This window comes from Lagopus muta, chromosome 1, assembly GCF_023343835.1.
Source record: "Lagopus muta isolate bLagMut1 chromosome 1, bLagMut1 primary, whole genome shotgun sequence".
NCBI lineage: Eukaryota > Metazoa > Chordata > Aves > Galliformes > Phasianidae > Lagopus > Lagopus muta.
This window is the reverse complement of record NC_064433.1, coordinates 194,264,971-194,285,921: the sequence shown is the minus strand read 5'-3', so window position 1 is coordinate 194,285,921 and position 20,951 is coordinate 194,264,971. Positions and strand designations below refer to the sequence as shown.

The 20,951-nt window shown below is 53.3% G+C and overlaps 4 protein-coding genes across 4 annotated transcripts; all 4 read left to right on the top strand.

Annotated features, from left to right (window-relative positions):
- Positions 1-1,655: 1,655 nt before the first annotated feature.
- On the top strand, positions 1,656-2,819 carry LOC125695957 (hemoglobin subunit beta/beta'-like). Its single transcript, XM_048951027.1, has 3 exons — positions 1,656-1,794; positions 1,889-2,111; positions 2,676-2,819. Exons 1-3 carry the CDS (start codon positions 1,703-1,705, stop codon positions 2,802-2,804), a joined length of 444 nt encoding a protein of 147 aa, XP_048806984.1. The 5' UTR covers positions 1,656-1,702; the 3' UTR covers positions 2,805-2,819.
- A 1,871-nt stretch (positions 2,820-4,690) lies between these two features.
- On the top strand, positions 4,691-6,243 carry LOC125695912 (hemoglobin subunit beta). Its single transcript, XM_048950963.1, has 3 exons — positions 4,691-4,877; positions 4,966-5,188; positions 6,004-6,243. The coding sequence occupies exons 1-3, from the start codon at positions 4,786-4,788 to the stop codon at positions 6,130-6,132; spliced, it is 444 nt and encodes a 147-aa protein (XP_048806920.1). The 5' UTR covers positions 4,691-4,785; the 3' UTR covers positions 6,133-6,243.
- Positions 6,244-8,924: 2,681 nt separating this feature from the next.
- On the top strand, positions 8,925-10,488 carry LOC125695919 (hemoglobin subunit epsilon). The gene is made up of 3 exons (XM_048950973.1): positions 8,925-9,016; positions 9,124-9,346; positions 10,360-10,488. Exons 1-3 carry the CDS (start codon positions 8,925-8,927, stop codon positions 10,486-10,488), a joined length of 444 nt encoding a protein of 147 aa, XP_048806930.1.
- Positions 10,489-17,867: 7,379 nt separating this feature from the next.
- LOC125695823 (olfactory receptor 51M1-like) lies at positions 17,868-18,813 on the top strand. Its single transcript, XM_048950809.1, is given in 2 exon segments — positions 17,868-18,232; positions 18,234-18,813. Coding segments are annotated over 2 exon segments (945 nt in total).
- The last annotated feature ends 2,138 nt before the right edge of the window (positions 18,814-20,951 follow it).

Here is a 20,951-nt window from a genome sequence, read left to right as displayed (position 1 = left end):
TTCCTTCCAACTACAATGATCCTATGATTCTGTAAAATAGGAGAGTTCCTGTCCGTGGAGTTGGCATTGCCCAGCGTGCACCAAGAAGCTGAGAGCCACACATGGGGCTCCTCCAGTCAGACCAAAGGAGACAGCAGGATGGAAGGATGCTGGGGAAGGGTTGTGGGTGAAGTGAATCTGTCCCATGTGAGTGCAAATGAGCTCTGACTTAGAGAGATGCATGAGATGGAGTCATCCCTGAAGAAGACCTCCAAAGCAGAGTGCAAGACTGGGACTGTCTGAGCTGTTCTTTGCTTTTTGCTGAGCATCCCTCAGTCATCTCACTGCTTGGCAGAAAGAGCTGAATGCTTCTTGCCAGTCTTGCAGGCACCATCCAGTTTGAATCCACCTCACTGTGAGCTCATTGTGGACCACAGCCTAGCTGCTGCAAAGGGGGGCATGCAGCCTCAGGTTCTACTCAGGAGCAAAAGAGAAATCAGGTGAAGGTCAGCAAGCCTCAGGAGCTGCTTCTTCATCTCTTGGTTTAGTATCTCCCCTTACACCCGGGTTGGAAGTCTGGATCTGCCCTTGTGGGATGGAGCTCCTGAGCTGCAGGACAGCAGCCACCAGCTCACCATCCCACCCCGTTTGCAAGGAATCTGCAACTTGCATCTGTAGAGCAATTTGTTGTCATTGCAACCTCCTCATTTCATGTCTACGCCAAATGAGAAAGCATTTGCAGGAACAAATTGCTCACATGTAGCTCTGGCTCAGAGCTGCCATTGGTAAAACAGTGCAGTTTGTGGCTAGGTGGCAATTAATTGCAGCTGAAGTCAGGCAGGGCTCAGCTCCTCACTGTCGCAGGCAACTTGCATAACTGAGTGCAACAGAGCATCCCATGGTGCATCGTTATAAAATGACAGTGCAAAGAGTGCTTTGCTTGTTTTTTTGACAGCCTCTCCTGCTGCCAAAAAAACAGTTTGATTCAATGGACAACTATGGACAATAACCATGGAGAACTGCTATGGGTGACTATGGAGAACCACGCAACACAAAGAGCAACTATGGAGAACTACTGTGGGCAACAACTATGGACAATAGGAAGGGACAACAGCTGTGAAACTCTTTACGAGTACTGACAAGAAAGGAGAATCTTGAATTCAAAGCAGGAGGCCTACATTTGGGATAAGCACTGGGCTCTTGTTTCCCGGAAAGCCTCTGATCCTTCAGTTTTGGGGCTGATGTCGCCTGGAGCTGTTCATGATGGATTCCCAGGAGTGCAGGCACCAAAGCACCATCAAGAACCTGAAAACAAGGCCAAGGTAAAGGCTGTGAGCTCTGTGACATCACTGCCCATTTCACTGGATCTCTTCCACAAGTTCAGTCCCCAACCACTGGCAGTGACACTGGAAACCTGTGGCCACGGAAGGGCCGTGCAGGGAGCTCCACCTGCACTCAGGGCTGTGGCTGCGAGAGCACGAGTGTGAAATGAGGCTGGTCCACTCAAAGGCAGAGGGGCATGGGCCCCTTTTCCCCTTGGACAGCATCCAAATTTGCTATCTTTCCTTCTGCAGCTCTGCTCCCTCCCCAGACTCAACCAATGGAAATGTCAACTGAGATTAGGGCAAGCCGTGAGTAGTGTATAAAAATCCATGGGTAGACTTTGGCCTCACCTCTTACTCATTGTTCAGGGAAGCCCAAAGCAAGCCCTACAGCTGCCGTCATGGTGCACTGGTCTGCTGAGGAGAAGCAGCTCATCACCGGCCTCTGGGGCAAGATCAATGTGGCCGACTGTGGGGCCGAAGCCCTGGCCAGGTAGGTCCAGCTATGGGCACCGGCTCAGCTGCTCCCTGGGTAGGGAAATGGCTGCAATTGGAGGTGTGTTCCTGTGTGCCCCATCTCTCTGCAGGCTGCTGATTGTCTACCCCTGGACCCAGAGGTTCTTTGCGTCCTTTGGGAACCTTTCCAGCCCCACCGCCATCCTTGGCAACCCCATGGTCCGTGCCCATGGCAAGAAAGTGCTCACCTCCTTTGGGGAGGCTGTGAAGAACCTGGACAACATCAAGAAGAACTTTGCCCAGCTGAGCAAACTGCACTGTGACAAACTGCATGTGGACCCCGAGAACTTCAGGGTGAGCCTCTGGGGAGAACAGGCAGCACTTATGGGACTGAGGTGTGCGAGAGGAGGGATGCATGCTGGTGGGGTGGATGAGCACAAAATGTGGGGTGATTTACGTGCAGTCTGCAGAGTGAATGGAGAGAAACAACATCAGCCTGGAGCAGCAAGGGAGGAGAGGAGAAGAAACAAAGACAGGATTGGTGGGGAGGAGATGAGCTTGAACATGAGGGAATGGTTAATCCAGGACAGAAAATAGACACAGCCATTTCAACAGAATGGGGGGATCTGAGTCAAAGAGAGCCAGGGTAGTGGGGAAACAAAGGGAGAGAAAAAGCACATCCAGAGCTGAGAGGGGTCACTGGCACAGCCGGTGTAGAGAAGGTGTTTGGGGAGGAGGGGGCTACAGCATGTTCCAGCATCCCAGCGAGTGCCAGAGTGCCAGGAACAGAGCATGGGCTGCAGGAAATGGGCTCCTTGCATCGTGATGGATCTCCATCACTGCCCTGGGATGGCTACGTGGTATGAAGGAGCTGGGAACAGCAGTGCCTGATGGCTTCTCTTCTTCCTCCTTTGCCAGCTCCTGGGGGACATCCTGATCGTCGTCCTGGCCTCCCACATTGGCAAGGACTTCACTCCTGCCAGCCAGGCTGCCTGGCAGAAGATGGTGCGTGTGGTGGCCCACGCACTGGCCCACGAATACCACTGAGCCACGTGGAGATGCTGCCGGAGTCCTTGGGGTCTCTGGGCTGTAACTGCCAAATAAACACTGCTGCAGTCAGGATAGAGTCTCTGCCTCTCTGTAGGGTCAGGGTGGGGGCTGGGAATGGAACGAGGTGCTCACATACATGGTACTGCAGGACATGTCTTGTTTCCATGAATTCCTGCAGGTGAGATTTGTCTAAGCTGGATAAACACAGGGAGCATTCAAGACCTGAGCAAACAAACATACCCCAGAATACAAACAGGACACTGGTTCTGCACTGAGGCATCAGCAACATCCCTGCATTTAATGCTGTGAACTTCCTCAGTTCGAGTGGAACAAGTCTTTGCACAAAAACGTGCAGTTGCAGTGAGATGAGGTGTGTTGTTTGTAACATCTTTGGTGGAAGGAAGCATGAAAGGGAGCCAGGAGTTGGACTCTATGATCCTTTTTGTCCCTCCTAACTTGGGATATTCTGTGGTTTTATGGTACTGGTTTTCTGCCCTTGTCCAAATTGTTATAATTCTCAAATTATTAAAGGCAGAATTTAATAGTCGCAGGAATCTATTATGGCAAAAAAATATTCCAAGAATGATGATTCCACACACAGAAAGGACAGAGCACTTGGTTTCACTGCCCCTACATCCAGCTTTTCAGCAGCAAGAGTTCCCTGAAGTCCCCTCACTGTGCACATGGTGCTCTCCAGGCTCCCATCCCCATTTGAGCCCAGATGTGGCTCACAGCATGCCCAAGGTTGCAGAGCAGCTCGGGACACCCCTGGATCCTGGCACAAAGAATTCCTGCCCACGCCCTCCTGCCCTGTTATCAGGGAGAAGGCAGAAGTCACAGCTACAGTGCAGGCACGCACCCAACTCAGCTCTTTGTAGCCCTTCTACCAAGCCCTTTCCAAAGCAAGTGTGCAGAGAACTGGTGCATCTTTGAGCACAAGTGTCAGCCACAGCCCATGGCCAGCGCCAGTGCCTTGCTCCATGGCCATCCACCCCTGGGCCAGCAGCTCCTGGCCCCATTATGTCCAGCTCCAGTCCTGCTTGCTGGCAGCAGCCTGGCAGCCCCAGGCAGCTCTCCCAACACACTGCCATGTCACTGGGTCAGGTCAGGTGCTGCCTTCCTGCTGCCGGTGAGGCTGTCCCCGGTGTACCCAGTGTGTCCCACCTTTCCTAGGTCACCCGTGCGCTGATGCCATGCAGGTGATCTCTGTGTTCTGTGTTCTGAGCCCACCTTGTTTCCCTCTGCCTGCAGGCTCTTTGAGGCAGGCGCTCTGCACTCTGCAGCCCCCAGCTCACTTAATGCTACCCCGAAGTCAGCAAGCTGCTCAATAGCTGATGGGAAAGAACAAGGAGAACCCAAGCCTGGCGGGAAGAGGAAGAGAGAGAAACCACATGCGTGTGGTTTGGTGTGCTGGGAGGAAGGACTCAACAGACCCAAGTTGTGGTCTCCTGCCTCAAGCAAGGCGGAGTGCTGTGGTTTGGAACTGTGTGAGGGGCACCCAGCTCACAGCACTGGGGTGGGCACACGGTGCCATGCCCACGCCGTGCGTGGGGATGTATGGGGATGCATGGGGATGTATGGGGATGCATGGGGATGCATGGGGATGCATGGGGATGCATGGGGATGTATGGGGATGCATGGGGATGCATGGGGATGTACGGGGATGTATGGGGATGTACGGCGCAGTCACAGAGCTGCAGAGCGGGGAGCCGGGGGGGCTGGGCGGTGGTGTGGCCACGGATCTGGGCACCTTGCCCTGTGCCCCACCCTGATGCCGCGTTCCCTCCCCCGAGGTGCCAAGGCTGGGGGCCCCTCCTGAGATGCAGCCAATTGCGGGGTGCACGGGGAAGAGGAGGGGCCCAGCGGAGCGGATAAAAGTGGGGACACAGACGGCCGCTCACCAGCGTGCGATCCCCGCGGGAGCAGAGCCCAGACCTCCTCCGTACCGACAGCCACACGCTACCCTCCAACCGCCGCCATGGTGCACTGGTCTGCTGAGGAGAAGCAGCTCATCACCGGCCTCTGGGGCAAGGTCAATGTGGCCGACTGCGGAGCCGAAGCCCTGGCCAGGTAGGTCCAGCTATGGGCACCGGCTCAGCTGCTCCCTGGGTAGGGAAATGGCTGCAATTGGAGGTGTGTGTGCTTCTGTTCCCTACAGGCTGCTGATTGTCTACCCCTGGACCCAGAGGTTCTTTGCGTCCTTTGGGAACCTTTCCAGCCCCACCGCCATCCTTGGCAACCCCATGGTCCGTGCCCATGGCAAGAAAGTGCTCACCTCCTTTGGGGATGCTGTGAAGAACCTGGACAACATCAAGAACACCTTCTCCCAACTGTCCGAGCTGCATTGTGACAAGCTGCACGTGGATCCCGAGAACTTCAGGGTGAGCTGTGCTCTTGTCTGGGTCCCACCCCAATGCATCTCCAAGAGGAGATTCTCCCTGTGTCCCCCAGGACCCATGTGTGGGTGTTCCCCATAGATCTCCCCTAGGTGGAATTGGAGGCTGGGGTCAGAGGTGAGACACATAGAGAGGAAGGGGACCGACCTGCAGCAGTGAGAAAGGAATGAAGGGGATGGAGGGGCTGATGGGTGGGTGACAGTGAGGGTACAAAAGAGAAGGAAAGGCAGTGAGGAGGTGGCTGCAGTGCAGAAATGGAGGGGAGAGCAAAGCAAAAGCCACTGTTGGAGTGGAAAGAAGTCTGAGCCAAGGGGAAAGTGAAGGAGCAAGAGTGCAACATGGCATGGAGATGGGCAAGGAGCAAGGGACAGAGGCTGGATGCTGAGAGCCAAGCAGTGAGATGGGAGAGGTGGTGGAGGTCCCACATGCCAGCAGGAGTGTGGCTGTGCTGCCCACTCCCCGGAGCTCCCACCTGCAGCCAAATGGAGGATTTCTGCATAGCCTGTGGCTCTTCTCATAGTAGTAGCAGAGGGAGGAAATACGGCCCGAGACGGAGAGATGGAAAGCTTTGGGCCCAGTGGCTCAGCCAAGACAGGAACTGGTGTGTTTTGCACATTGTGCACTTTGATGTTTAGACTGAACAAACGGATTAATGAGTTTAAGGTATGTTTTAACAAGGGCTGTACTTTATAGGGTCATCTTTAAGCCTAGGTAGGTTTCCCTGGTGCCGGTGCAAGCACTGGCACAGAGAGGGGCTGGCTTCGGGGCACTGCTAACAGAGGGTCCTCCCATCCCCACAGCTCCTGGGTGACATCCTCATCATCGTCCTGGCCGCCCACTTCAGCAAGGACTTCACTCCTGAATGCCAGGCTGCCTGGCAGAAGCTGGTCCGTGTGGTGGCCCACGCCCTGGCTCGCAAGTACCACTAAGCACCAGCAGCAAAGATCCCGGAGCACCCTACAGCTACTGCATGCACCTGCAGAAATGCTCCGAGGCTGACAGCTTGTGACAGGCAAATAAAGTCCATTCAGTGACACTCATCTGCTGTCCGTGTGTCCCTGTGCAGCCTGGGGCTGGGGTGGGGGACGTGGGCACGGTGGGAGCTCAGGGGGGCAGGGTTGGCTCGATGGAGTGCTTCATGCTCAGTGGGGTTTTATGGGGTTCTGTGGGATCTGTATCTGGAAAGCAAACCTGCAAGCCCACATCTGGGCAGGCACAGCTCTGGGAGGTTTGCACTGGGGCTATGTCTGTGGAAATGAGTTTTCTTACTGACACAGAGGAATCATATATTTAAGAGAGAATAAACAAAGTGAAGGCTTTAATCCTTCCTGGCTCATTTCTGGCATTCAGCCTCCCTGAAAGGAGCTGACTCATGCTAGCCCAGCAGCCAGCTGGGTGGGGGCAGGTTGCAGATAAACATTTTGCTATCAAGACTTGCACAGACCTTGTTTATGCGCTTCTTCACCCTGCACTGCCCATTCTGCAGTTCTGGGTGGGGGAGGAGAGGGGGATTAATCCTGTCAGCAGTAGTAACTATTAATGATGTTCTGGAACCACAAATCAATTGATGCCATCTGCACGCAAACCGTAGAGGTGTTTAAATGCGCACAGCACAGGGCTCCCTAGGGTGGGGGTTGTTCTTGGCACAGGAGAACCACTCACCCTATTGAGATGAGCACGGGGCAGCAAAAGCAGCTGGCATGACGTGCTGCTTTCTAAGGGGAAACAGAGGGGATGCACCAAGAACCCCCGGCACCAAGTCTGTACCGCTGTCCCTGCTCCATCCCTGCCCATGGCATCCCCCTCTCCTCCTCTGACTCACTGCTGGTACCAAAGCCCCCACGGCCCCTTGGCCCCTCCTCAAGCACTCTGCTCAGTGGAAGGAGGGTGTCCTTGCTGTCACAAGGACAGAAGACACTTTGTGTTGAGACAGAAAGCGCTGTCTTCCTTGCAGGTGTCTGGGCACAGTGAGAGTCGTGCTCAGGTATCACCAGCCAAAGGCAGATGTAGGCAACTCTAATCCACGATTCAGATCTTCTCCATGGTGTAAAATAATGCATACAACTAGAAGGGAAAAGGGTATTAAAAGGCTGAAGGTCTCCCTCAGCATTTTCTTTCTTTTGATTGATTTTCCTCCCATTCCTTTATTTTTGGTACAAGGCCGGGAGGACACTGAATAAGTGGTGCTCAGCGGAGCTGGATTTTATCTTAGTGATCTTTCCCAACCTTCAATGATTCGGTGATTTGGAAGAAGGCAAGCCCAGGACTCTGAGGAGGAGCTCAGCCCCTTTCCAGCTCTGCTGCCATATGAGCACCCTCCCCTCCTGCTGCTGCTTCACCATGCCCCTGTGCCTCTTGGATGTCACTGGTTACAGATACCAATAATTCATTCTTCTGATACTTCATGCAATGGTAGCTCCACTTGTTTAGAGTGAGCACTCTCATGCAGGGACACTGCTCCTGGGAAGGCACCCCGCGCTGTGCTCTCAGGGGCGGCACAGGAGAGCACTTTGCGAGGTGTCTGAACAGCTCCTCAACTCGGGGAAGATGTGGTTCGTGCCAGCTTTGTCATAGAGTCATACAATCATTCAGGCTGGAAAAGCCCTCCAAGATCTCTGAGCCCAACCCCAACCCACCCCACCATGCCCACTGATCACATCCCTCTGTGGCTCTGGAACCCCTCCGGGGATGGTGACTCCACCGCCACCATGGGCAGCTGTGCCACTGCATCGTCACGCTCTGGGAGAAGAAATGTTTTCCAATATCCAGCCTCAATCTCCCCTCGCTGGGGGAGGATCCAACTGTTGGACACCCCCAAGCTGAGCTTTTGCTGTTTTCTGAGCCCACGTCAGATGCAGCAGAGACAACTCTGGAGTTCAAAGCATGTTTCCCCTGTTCTTCACGGATGTGAACACAAGCAGAACCAGGGTGAAAGCGGCGATCCTGTTCAGTCCCTGTGCAGCAGCTCAGCATGTGGCCTTGTCACCTTACAGCTGATGGGTGAGCTTCCAAAATGGAAAGAAAATGGCCCAGGTCGTGGTTTGTCATAGTAATGGGGTTAAAGTCCATTTCAGTGTTCGTGGAGCCCATGGTGCCTCTGCTGCTGGAACAACCCTGTGCTGCATGGCCTCGGGCTGCATGCTGGCAAATGTCATGGGGCAGCTCTGGGAGAGGTGCGTGTGGAGGCCCATGCGTGTGTTGCAAATGGAGGCCGGCTTTTGGTTGGATATCAGGAAAAACTTCTTTACAGAAAGGATTTTTAAGCTCTGGAATGGGGCTCCCCAGGGAGGCGATGGAGTCACCATCCCTGGATGTGCTTAAAAACTGTTTGGATGATGTGGTGCTCAGGGACACGATTTAATGGAGGGTTGTTAGAGCGAGGGTAGGATGGTTGGATTTGATGATCTTTAAGGTCTTTTCCAACCTGAGCAATTCTATGGTTCTATGACTCTACGTGCAGCCCTTTCTGTGAAAAGAGGCCCAGGTCTGCAGGGCAGCGCTGGGGGAAGGGTCAGAGCCGGGATGACCGGAGGCCCCTTGGCTGCTGCCACACCCTGACCGCCCCTCCTGCCCCCCAGCGCAACCCCCACCCATCCCAGCCAATGACCCCACGGTGCAGGGTGGGGAGGAGCTGTCAGCAGGGGATAAAAACCCCCGCGGTCTGCAGCTCAGCTCCAAGCTCTGAGTGCTCCCACAGCCGCACGCCAACCCCGCCGCCACCATGGTGCATTGGTCCGCCGAGGAGAAGCAGCTCATCACCAGCATCTGGGGCAAAGTCAACGTGGAGGAATGCGGTGCCGAAGCCCTGGCCAGGTAGGTCTGCTTCGGGATGGGTTCAGCTGCTCCCAGGATACTGAAACCACTGCAGTTTTAGGAGGGAGTGTTAATGGTGTGTGCTTGTGTCCCTTGTCTCTCCGCAGGCTGCTGATTGTCTACCCCTGGACCCAGAGATTCTTTGCGTCCTTTGGGAACCTCTCCAGCCCCACGGCCATCATGGGCAACCCCAGGGTCCGTGCTCACGGTAAGAAAGTGCTGAGCTCCTTTGGGGAAGCCGTGAGGAACCTGGACAACATCAAGAACACCTACGCCAAGCTGTCGGAGCTGCACTGCGACAAGTTGCACGTGGACCCCGAGAACTTCAGGGTGAGATGTTGGCACGAGGAGATGTTGGCAGCCTGAGCCCGTTCCCTGTGCAATGCCTTGCTTTGAAACACGGGGGCTGCCCCAGCCACGCTGGCTGAGCATTTTCTATCTGGTGGAGTCAGCATCCCTGCATAGACCCAGTGAGTGCAGAAGTCTTTGCAGGAGGGCAGGTGGCTTTCAGGCTGAAAAGTTCCATTTTTTTGTGCCAGTGCAGCAATGGGAAGGAGAAAGTACTGTGAGAATGTAAGCTAAAGGAGGCATTTGGGTTGAGAACAAATGAAAGCAAACCAGAGGAAGGCGCAGGCTGGACTGGAGGAAGCAGAGGTGGAGGGATGTTCAGCAGAGCACTGAAGGAAGTCATACATCCTACAGAATTCTGTGATTGTATGGGAAGAACAGCAGCTCTGAAATGACAGAGCACGTTTATGGCTTATCCAGAATGGGCTGCCTGTCTGGATCATAGAACCATAGAACCACAGAATGGCTCAGGTTGGAAGGGACTTTTAAGCCCCCCAGTCTCACCCCTTGCCATGGGCTGGGTGTCCTCTGCCTCAGGCTGCCCAGGGCCCCATCCAGCCTGGCCTTGGGCACCTCCAGGGATGGGGCTCCTACAGATTCTCTGGGCAACCTGGGTTGGAATGGGCAGTCTTTCTTCCCCTAACTTCTGCAAATAAGAATGTGTAGATTTCCTCATTTACAACAAACAAACAAACAAACAAATAAATAAATTACAAGCGGCGTTTTGCAAGGTGGATATTAGGCCAAACCAGCATCCCGAGAATGGAGGAAAACAGTCTCAAGGCTTTTTCTCCACCTGCTCTCCCTTTATTTTCGCAAGGATGGAGCAGACCACTTTTTTTCCCCCCAAACTCGGAGTTTTCTAGGCAAAGAGTGAGCACTTGGGCCCAGCAGCCCCAGCAGCAAGCGCTGAGGCTGTGCTGGGTAGGAAGAGGAGATGCTCCCTGGCTGTCCAAGCAGCACTAATCTTTCCTGCTCTCCACTTTCTCCTGCAGCTCCTTGGGGACATCCTGATCATCGTTCTGGCTTCCCACTTTGCCAGGGATTTCACTCCTGCCTGCCAATTTGCCTGGCAGAAGCTGGTCAACGTTGTGGCTCATGCTCTGGCCCGCAAGTATCACTGAGCTGCATCACAGCATGGCCATAGCCCCCAATAAACACCTGGAATGCATGTGGTCTGTCTGTCTGTGTTGGGGGGGTATGGGGAGAGTCATGGGGCTGCTGAGGCAGGGTTCTCATCACTCTGGGGTGCAGCCATGCGTGTGCTCTGCCTTGACATGCACATGGGGCTGGGGGGAGAAACCCACACCAAATGCTGGAACACACTTGCAAGGGGTCTGGCACTGGGAGGGCATCAGAGAGGGCTGCAGGAGTAACTGGGGACTGGGAAGAACGTAAGCCTGTTCTCCTGATGCTAAATTAATCAGAAATGAGTTGATTCTGTGATTTGCCCAAGGAGGCTGTGGATGCCCCATCCCTGCAGGCATTCAAGGCCAGGCTGGATGTGGCTCTGGGCAGCCTGGGCTGCTGGTTGGCGACCTGCACACAGCAGGGCTTGGAGCTGGATGAGCGCTGTGCTCCTCTGCAACCCAGAGCATGCTATCCTTCTATGATTCCATGATTCTGTGAAGCCAGCAGTGGGGCACACAGCTCCCTGCCTGCTGCTCCATCCACCACCCAATGGTCCCCATGGTCCCCATGGTGCTTGGAGCTGGGCTACACATCAGGGTCAGTTGTTTGTTCGTTGGGATGAGGGTTACAAGGATGGCTTATATCTCCTATTTTATTACCCCCAAAAAGGAAAAGTATAAGAGCATCCAGGGCTCTCTTTATCTCCCTCCTACATCTCAGAATCACAGAATCATAGAATCCTTAGAGTTGGAAGGGACCTCTGGAGGTCATTTGGTCCAACTCCTCTGCATTTAACAGGGACACTACAGGTAGATCAGGTTGTCCAGGGCCCCATCCAGCCTCGCCTAGAAAGTCTCCAGGGATGGAGCATCCATCACATCTCTGGGCAGCCTGTTCAGTGCCTCACAGGACGTTGGACCCTCCTCATTCTTGGGGGCACTGCTGAGAAGTGTCCTTAGGACCTTGATGGAGGATGGTGACAGCAAAGTGACAGTAGCTCGGAACATGGAAAATGTGTTTCAGGACATAGGTGCTGCTGAAGGCTGTGCCTCTGGAGGGCAGTGAGGTTGGGGGGGTGGAGACACAAGGATGGGATGGTGGTGTTGCAGAGTGAGCTGACACGCTTTGTGCCTTCCATCAGGAAGGCTGTGACCATGGGGTTGGCTGTGCATGCAATCCAAGAAGCGCTTTGGTCTTCCTTCACTTCTGAGGAACTGCAGCCCAGACTTCGTTCAGGTTTTGCTTTACAGTGATGGGAAAACCCTAAACCTCTATGAACTGCTGCACTGAATGGATGGGAAGCTCTTCTCATTTTCTTTAGCAGGTTGATGGATTGCTCTCCTCACTCACAGCAGCTCCTCTCAGAGCTGAGGCAGAGCTGCCAACCTCTGATGAATGAGCACGCTGCGCTGCCTCAGAGAGCAATAAGAGAATTTCCACAGTGACAGCAGGGAAACAACTGAATGGGCTGTGTGAGAGGACTGCTAAAATTAGTTGGAAGAGACATTGGGTTGTAATAGAAATCAGCAAACAGAGCTGAGCTGAGCTGAGCAGGCAACCTCCCTCTTTGGGTGACGTCCACTTCTGGGAGCTGCCCTCTGCAGGAACACCGTGCACAGCTGTGCAAACACTGGGTGCAAGGAGAAGATTCCTGCTTCATAGAACAATTGAATGGCCTGGGTTGCAGAGGAGCACAGCGCTCATCCAGCTCCAAGCCCTGCTGTGTGCAGGTCGCCAACCAGCAGCCCAGGCTGCCCAGAGCCACATCCAGCCTGGCCTTGAATGCCTGCAGGGATGGATGGGGCATCCACAGCCTCCTTGGGCAACCTGTGCCACTGCCTCACCACCCTCTGGCTCCAAAACTTCCTCCTCACATCCAACCCAAACCTCCCGTCTCAGTTTACAACAGATAGCATGCACAGCTTTAGTGGGTGTTAAGGAAAAGAAGCAGTCAGTCAGTGCTAGGATAGCTGATGGAGTTGGTGCCGTGAAAAATGCTGCTGTGGTATTTTGGTGCTTATGGGAGAAACTGCTGTGTTTGCTCCACAGGGAACCTCTTGTTTGGAAATAAACAGCTCACAATTTGTGCTTAAAGACCCGCTGAATCCACCAAACCCCAGAGCACTTTAAGAAATCCTGATGGAAAGCTTGATGCAGGTCTGAGGAGGCGGTGGCGTCGAGCGCTGATAGACTGACAGATCTGCTCAGATCCCCACGCTTGCTGCTGCAAGAGCAGCAGAATAAAGCAGCTCAATCCTCTTTTGGCATGAGCCAAAAATATTCCTTCAGGACTGCCTGGGAGCAGCACCTCCACTTCTTTTCCACATTGCTATCAAGATCTGATGTCACTGCAACAGCAGCACTGCTGCAAAGAGCTGGAGAAAGGTGATTTGCATATGAAGGGATTTTTGATCCATTCCCTTTCGGTAACTTTGGAGGATTGATGGTCTGAAACCCCACCGGGACTCCTCATGGTGGTTCTGCCTCATTTTCCCTTTTTTTTTCACCCCTTCTGCTTCTCCCACCCCTGTTTGGTGCCCTTGTATCCCAGATTTGCTTTAGCAGGAACACCAGAGATGTGCTTCTTTTCCATCCCAGGGCAAAAGTGGAAGGATATCAGCACTGAGAGGGTGAGGCAGGAGTTCCTTTTCCATATCCCAAGGACTCCTTTGGACAGAAGGACATGAAGCAAACTCACAGACCAAATTATTTTCCTTTCAGTTTGTCGGTCTGTTATCACATCTGCATCTTTCTTTGTCCTGTGCACATCATGGCTGCTGTGCAGACACCCCACTGAAATGAGCAACTCCTGAATAGGGACCCACTTATTCACTACATGGAAAACAACAGCTGAGGGCATTAATGTGATTTAGATGTATCCACACCATCAAACTGGAGTGGTCTGAACCAGCCTCACCTTTGTCCATACAGAAACTGTGGCACCATCACAGAATCAAAATCACAGCATCACAGCATGGTTTGGGTTGGAAGGGAGCTCAAGGATCACGAAGCTCCAACCCCCCACCAATGCAGGGCCACCAACCTCCCCATCTCACAGCAGCCCAGGCTGCCCAGGGCCCCATCCAACCTGGCCTCCAACACCTCCAGGGATGGACGGGGCATCTCACCATGCCATGCATTCCTCCTGATATTTGAGAGAAGGCAAACAGGACAAGAATCTCCTGGGTGCTGCTCAGCTTCACTACGGGCTTCACTGCAGGGCTGTGCAGCACCTGCTGGGTGGAGGATGTGCTCACCCTGACCCACAGGCTCTGGTAGCACTTCCTCCAGGCACAGCCATCCACAGAGCTTCTGCTTCACCCCACCTCTGCCTGCAGGGAAGAATTCCCAGTCACGGAGGGGAGAAATTCATTATGGAATTGTTTCTGGTTTGGGATGTTTCTGTTTATTTTATTAACATCCTTTATTTTATACATATGAAGTTTTCAGTGTTTGGCAACATTAGAGAGAAAAAAAACCCTTCCAGTGAGAAAGAAGAGCAAAATTGCTGGTCCTGGCTCTTTCTTCATTTTTCAGCCTGTGTCCTGGGTGATTAACTTAGTTGAAATGCATGAACGTGAAACACAAGCATTGCCAGACGTGCTCTGGACTGCACTGCTGGATCATTTTCCATTGGCATCTTAGGACAATATTCCAGCGAAGTACTCCATAAATACTAGCCCTGACCTTCACTTTTTCTGCTTTGCCTCTTTGCTTTGGTTACCCTGTTCCATAACATGGAGAAAATAAAATGTATGTACCTTTAAAAGGATGCGCTGGGATTCCCCCGCTGGAGTTCAAAAAACGATGCATATGTCACCACGTGGAAGGGCTTTCACACAGCCAAAATGCAGGCTCAGCCACTAAAGAGTTTAAACCTTCTCAAACATAGGGAGAGAGAAGAATGAGACGCCGCTCCTGTCCTTGTAGGCAGGGATGTGTATGTTTTTCCAGGGACACAGAAACCTACAGATGCACTACATTTTACCCCACATTCAGTGACAAATCCAAGCAATGTTTCCAGAGTCCCAGGTGGCTCTCACTGCTGCTGGGATTTCATGTGGGTGTTACAAAAACAGGCAGCTTCTCCTGCATGTGAAACGCTGGGGCAGCAGAGTGATTCCCTCCCCCTCTGCCTCGCGTGTCGAAGGACATCAGCCAAACAGAGGTAAGCGGGCTGGGGGCAGCCATGTGTTTCCATGTCAGTCTCACTTTATCACTGATGATTTCATTTTGCAAATGTTATTTTCCCTGCAGATTTTGTAATGAGAGATTGTTTTTTTCACAGTCAGCTTGCATGTCGATCACTCACTGTCCTGCAGCTCTGACACGCTTCCCTTTATCAACCCTCCTGCTAAAACATCACCTAGCCATCAGGCAGCTACGGCCTTTACACCCTGTGACTGCCTGTTTCCAACCATCTGTCCATCTGCCCCTCCATTTACCCATTTATCCCTCCCTCCCTCCCTCCCTCCCTCCCTCCCTCCCTCCCTCCCTCCCTCCCTCCCTCCCTCCCTCCCTCCCTCCCTCCCTCCCTCCCTCCCTCCCTCCCTCTTTCCATCCCTCCATCCATCCCTCCATCCATCCCTCCATCCATCCCTCCATCCATCCATCCATCCATCCATCCATCCATCCATCCATCCATCCCTCCATCCCTCCATCCATCCATCCATCCATCCCTCCATCCATCCCTCCATCCATCCATCCATCCATCCATCCATCCATCCATCCATCCATCCATCCATCCATCCATCCATCCATCCATCCATCCATCCATCCATCCATCCCTCCACCCACCCACCCACCCACCCACATAGATTTTCACCACCTCTTCCCGTTTCCTCTCTCTGCTCTCCCCTGCCCCTGTGCTCTTGCTGTGCCGCAGGGGCACTGCAGGGATGCAGTGCTGATATCCACTGGATGAAGGTGAGGACGTTTCTACAGAGAGCAATCCCCAGTGCTATAATTGCATATTGCAGGCAGGATTTAAGACTCTAATGTCAGACTCTGAGAACTGTGTTTTCGTTAAGAGATCGTTCACAAAACACCAATTATGCTCCATCTGCTGGTGGGATGGCGTCTGCTACGCCTCTGAAGCAGCGGGTGCTGAGCACACTTGGAGATGGGACAACACAGTAGGTGAAGCGTCCCTTCCATCCCTTCTGGTCTTTGCGTACCAGGAGCCTGGCAGATGCTGCTGTGAGACGTGGCTGAGCATTTTGCTCTGTTGACAGTCTCCATCCTCATCCTCCTGGGCACAGGGCTAAGCATCCCCCGCAGCCACAGCACCCACAGCTCCCCCTGGCACAGCACTGAGCCGCACAGTGCAAACCCATCCCTCAGGATGCAGACACGTGGCTCACCTCTTTATCAGGGACTGAAGGAGGGTGGAAGGAGAAGACGGGGGATATTCCTGCCTCAGGATCACCGTGCAGCAATCAAGCTGAGCAGCTGAGGGGAGCACAGGGCGCAGGATGGGACGCATAGGCTCTGGGTGCAGGGCTCCATCCGTGCTGTGGTGCTATTGGTAAAGGAAAGCCCTCTTCCCCCCCCCCCCCCCCCCCGTTTTATGAATATTCACTCAGGACACAGCAGCTGATGATGCACAGAATGAATAGCACAAGGTTTTTATTCCTGCTGGTAGCCTGAAGCACATTTCCAGATAGATGATGAAAGTCGGGAAGATGCTCAGGTCTGAGCACGCAGATTCAACTACCCAAATCTATATTTTCATGTCACAGATAATTATGGCATCCTGGAAAGCTGACTGCTAATTTAGCTAATTATTTAGCTGGCAAAGTAAAGTGTGGAGGCACAGATGTCTGGATCCTTGTTTGAGACGTGGGGCAGTTGGAAACAGACTAATGCTATTTTCCATGGAACGTTAATGAATTTAGCCACACGCCCTCCGATTAAACAATATCGTGTTCCTTGTTTGCTTAGGCAGATGGAGTGTGAGTTCCTTGAGTGCTGAGGGCTGGGAAATTTTGGCTCCTTCCTTATCAGCCACTGCAGCCCCTGGTGAGAGCAGCAGACAAGCCAGGCAAAGCTAGCTGCCTTGTTTTACACCCTTTTGTTTCACCTGCAACCCCAAAGCGTGCACGTGCTGCAGTCAGAGTTCAGCCTTTTTGAGCTTTATGATTATCCTTCACAAAGCACTGCATTTCCCTGAGGTGGCTGTGGGCTGTGGATTGGGAGCTGTGGGCTGAGAGTTCTGCAGAAGAAATGAGAGCTGAGTTTGAGAACACATTGCTCCATCTCACCTGTAAGTCTGTGCTCCGAAAACATCACGGCTAAGAATGAGAGTTGCTGTACATATTATTGCTCCCACCGATCAAAATACCTCTGCGTTGAATAGCTTGATGAACTGTCACTAAGAATGACAACCAAAACTGGAATAGTAAATCATCTTTGAAGTGCAGGGAAATAATAACATTCTAAATTTTCCATTGCATCAATGAAGTTAGACTCATGGGAGTGACAGGGTCCCCTTGGGGGTCGGGACAGACAACTTTCAGTAATTCCTTCTGTTTCTTGGCTTCCAGGGACCATCATGAAGGAATTATAGAATTCCAGGCTGGTTTGGATCCTTAAAGCACACCCAGCCCTATGCCTCAATGGGCACAGACACCAGTGCCCACAGCCCCATCCATGGCCTGGGGCAATTGAATGCAGGACCCATCCCCGCTGTGCCTGGTACTGGGTGGGAACAACACAGGGCAAAGAGCAGCATTTTCTTCTTTCCCTTCGGCTTACGGGCAGGATGAGAATAGCTAAGGCTGCAGATGGAAGACAAGAAGACCAGCAAGACCACATCTGCCAAGAGCCTGGCCATGGTGAAAGCTCAGCAGCTGGGTGGAGGGCAGTGGTTGGTGCAGATGGGGCGTCTGAAATCTGAAAATTCAGCACAGAAGCTGAGAGCTGGCTGGGCAGGTGTGCCTGCAAGCGAGACCAGGCAGAGGGATGGGGACATGGCCTAGGAGGGAGAAGCCCCTGTGGAGACGCTGAGGGGGACGCGAATGGAGATGAGGATCATGGACGTCTTATCAGGGCAGGAGAGCAATGTCATCCATGGGGGCCAGAAGGGGCTGCAGCAGTACTGTGGGAGGAACATAGCCTTGCTGCAATAATGTTATTTTCTATTGTGCAGGTGAGGAGCCTGTGGAAATGAAGCAGAACCAAGGGCTGGGCTGACACTGCACCATGTTAGTTCCTGCTCTGGTACGGCTTCGAGGGGAGCAGAAGCAAGACCTCTACAAGGAGCCTTAGACTGTGCTGGTTTTCATTGCCCTTAAAATCTCACCCTGCATTACCTTGTAGCGTTCATGAGAACGAAGTCTTTAGCCCAGGCTGCTCTCAGCCCAAGCTGAACATGCACCCCAGGAACAGCAGCCAGGCTCAGCCTTTCCTGCTGGCAGGCCTTCCCGGGACGGCTCAGTTCCACCACTGGGTGTTCCTCCCATTTGGTCTCATGTGCCTGCTTGCAGTGCTGGGAAATGGCACCATCCTGCTGGTTGTGAGAGTGCATCGCCAGCTCCACCAGCCCATGTACTATTTCCTTTTGATGCTGGCCACCACAGACCTGGGCCTGACTCTGTCCACCCTGCCCACCGTGCTGCGCGTCTTCTGGTTGGGTGCCACGGAAATCAGCTTCCCCGCCTGCCTCATCCAGATGTTCTGCATCCACCCCTTCTCCTTCATGGAGTCCTCAGTGCTCCTGGCCATGGCCTTTGATCCGCTGCCCACTGGGGTACTGCTCCATCCTCACCAGTGCCAGGGTAGCACAGATTGGGGTGGGGATCATCTGCCAATGCACACTGTCGCTTCTCCCATTGATCTGCCTCCTGACGTGGCTGCCTTTCTGCAGGTCACGTGCGCTTTCTCACCCCTACTCTCTGCACCAGGACATTATACAGCTGGCGTGCACAGATGCCACCCTGAACAGCCTGTATGGCTTAACCTTGGTGCTGGTTGCAATCCTGGACTTCATTCTCTTTGCACTGTCCTACATCATGATCTTCAGGACTGTGCTAGGCATCGCCTCCAGGGAGGAGCGGGCCAAAGCCCTAAACACTCGTGTCTCTCACTTCTGTGCTGTCCTTATCTTCTACATCCCTTTGGCTGGGCTGTCCATTATGCACCGGTATGGAAGGAATGCTCCGCCTATTAGCCATGCTGTCATGGCCAATGTCTACCTCTTTGTCCTACCTATATTGAACCCAATCCTCTACAGCATGAAAAGCAAGGCTATTTGCAAAGGCCTCCTGGGGCTCCTGTGTCGGAGAGCAGCCTGGCCTGGCCGTGCCCAGAGCTGTTAGAATCATAGAATAGTTTGAGTTGGAGGGGAGATTCAGGCTGGACATGAGGAAGTATTACTTTTCAGAAAGGGTGGTCAGGCACTGGAATGGATGCCCAGGAAGGTGGTGGAATCACCGACCCTGGGGGTGTTCAAGGAAAGACTGGATGTTGTGTTGAGGGACATGGTTTAGTAGGAGCTACTGGGAATAGGTGAACGGTTGGACTGGGTGATCTTTTAGGTCTTTTCCAACCTTAGTGATTCTATGATTCTATGATTCTATGACCCTTACAGACCATCAGGTCCCACTCCCCACAGCTAACAGGGACACCTACAGCTCCATCAGTGCTCAGAGCCCCATCCCCTGACCTTGGAGTTGACTCCATTCCTGGAGTGTCTCCAGGAATGGGGCACCACCACCTCTCTGGGCCACTGCCTCACCATCCTTATTGTAAACAACTTTTTCCTTATAAATAAACCACAGAATCACAGAATCACAGAATTGTAGGGGTTGGAAGGGACCTCCAGAGATCATCGAGTCCAACCCCCCTGCCAAAGCAGGTTCCCTACAGCAGGTCGCACAGGTCGGCATCCAGGCAGGTCTTGAACATCTCCAGAGAAGGAGACTCCACCACCTCCCTGGGCAGCCTGTTCCAGTGCTCCATCACCTCACTGTAAAGAAGTTCTTGCACATGTTTGTGCGGAACTTCCTATGCTCCAGTTTCTGGCCATTTCCCCTTGTCCTGTCTCCATTCACCACTGAAAAGAGTCCGGCCTCGCCATTCTGCCCCCCACACCTTAGATATTTATAGACCTGGATCAGGTCCCCTCTCAGTCTCCTTTTCTCAAGGCTGAACAGACCCAGTTCACTCAGCCTTTCCTCATAGCAGAGATGCTCCAGGCCCTTCACCATCTTGGTGGCCCTCCGCTGGACTCTTTCCAAGAGATCCCTGTCTGTTTTGTACTGGGGAGCCCAGAACTGGACGCAGTGCTCCAGGTGAGGCTTCACCAGGGCAGAGTAGAGGGGGAGGATCACCTCCTTTGACCTGCTGGCCACGCTCTTTGCAATGCACCCCAGGATGCCATTGGCCTTTTTGGCCACAAGGGCACACTGCTGGCTCATGGCAACCTGTCATCCACCAGGACACCCAGGTCCCTTTCCGCAGAGCTCCCCTCCAGCAGCTCATCCCCCAGCCTGTACTGGTGCATGCAATTATTCCTCCCCAGATGCAAGACTCTACACTTGCTTTTGTTAAACCATCCGGTTTTTTTCTGCCCAGCTCTCCAGCCTGTCCAGGTCTTGCTGAATGGCAGCACAGCCTTCAGCCAATCCTCCCAACTTCGTATCATCAGCAAACTTGCTGAGGGTGGCCATTATCCCCTCATCAAGGTCATTGATGAAGATGTTGAACAAGACCGGACCCAGCACAGACCCCTGAGGAACACCGCTGCTTACAGGCCTCCAACCGGACTCTGCACCACCAACAACGACCCTCTGTGCTCTGCCAGCAGCCAGTTCTCAACCCACCTCACTGTCCACTCATCTATCCCACACTTCCTCAGCTTTGTTATAAGGATGTCGTGGGGGACAGCATCAAATGCCTTGCTGAAATCAAGGTAGACTACATCCACTGCTCTCCCCCCATCCACCCAGCCAGAGACAACATCACAGAAGGCCACCAGGTTGGTCAAGCATGACCTCCCCCTGGTGAACCCATGCTGACTGCTCCTGATCACCTCCTTTTCTCCCAGCTGTCTGGAGATGGCATCCAGTACAAGCTGTTCCATCACCTTTCCAGGGACAGAGGTGAGGCTGACTGGCCTATAATTGCCTGGCTCTTCCTTCTTGCCTTTTTTGAAGCCCGCAGTGACGTTGGCTCTCCTCCAGTCTTCAGGCACCTCCCCCGTCTTCCAAGACCTCTCAAAGATGACAGAAAGCGGTTCAGCAATCACCTCTGCCAGCTCCCTCAGCTCCCGTGGATGAATCCCATCGGGTCCCATGGATTTCTGAACATTGATGTTGCCTAGGGGCTCCCGGACCACCTCTTCCCTGACAGAAGGGGGGTCTTCCATTCCCCAGATCCTCTCACTAATCTCCAGGGTCTCGGATTCCTGAGGGGGAACTTTTTCACTGAAGACAGAAGCAAAGAAGGCATTCAG

Bases quoted from the DNA above. Each gene is read 5' to 3' on its own strand.
- LOC125695919 (XM_048950973.1), top strand. From the start codon at position 8,925: ATGGTGCATTGGTCCGCCGAGGAGAAGCAGCTCATCACCAGCATCTGG. The intron at 9,017-9,123 runs GTAGGTCTGCTT...GTCTCTCCGCAG, and splicing joins GGTGCCGAAGCCCTGGCCAG to GCTGCTGATTGTCTACCCCT. The intron at 9,347-10,359 runs GTGAGATGTTGG...TTTCTCCTGCAG, and splicing joins TGGACCCCGAGAACTTCAGG to CTCCTTGGGGACATCCTGAT.
- LOC125695912 (XM_048950963.1), top strand. From the start codon at position 4,786: ATGGTGCACTGGTCTGCTGAGGAGAAGCAGCTCATCACCGGCCTCTGG. The intron at 4,878-4,965 runs GTAGGTCCAGCT...TGTTCCCTACAG, and splicing joins GGAGCCGAAGCCCTGGCCAG to GCTGCTGATTGTCTACCCCT. The intron at 5,189-6,003 runs GTGAGCTGTGCT...CCATCCCCACAG, and splicing joins TGGATCCCGAGAACTTCAGG to CTCCTGGGTGACATCCTCAT.
- LOC125695957 (XM_048951027.1), top strand. From the start codon at position 1,703: ATGGTGCACTGGTCTGCTGAGGAGAAGCAGCTCATCACCGGCCTCTGG. The intron at 1,795-1,888 runs GTAGGTCCAGCT...ATCTCTCTGCAG, and splicing joins GGGGCCGAAGCCCTGGCCAG to GCTGCTGATTGTCTACCCCT. The intron at 2,112-2,675 runs GTGAGCCTCTGG...CTCCTTTGCCAG, and splicing joins TGGACCCCGAGAACTTCAGG to CTCCTGGGGGACATCCTGAT.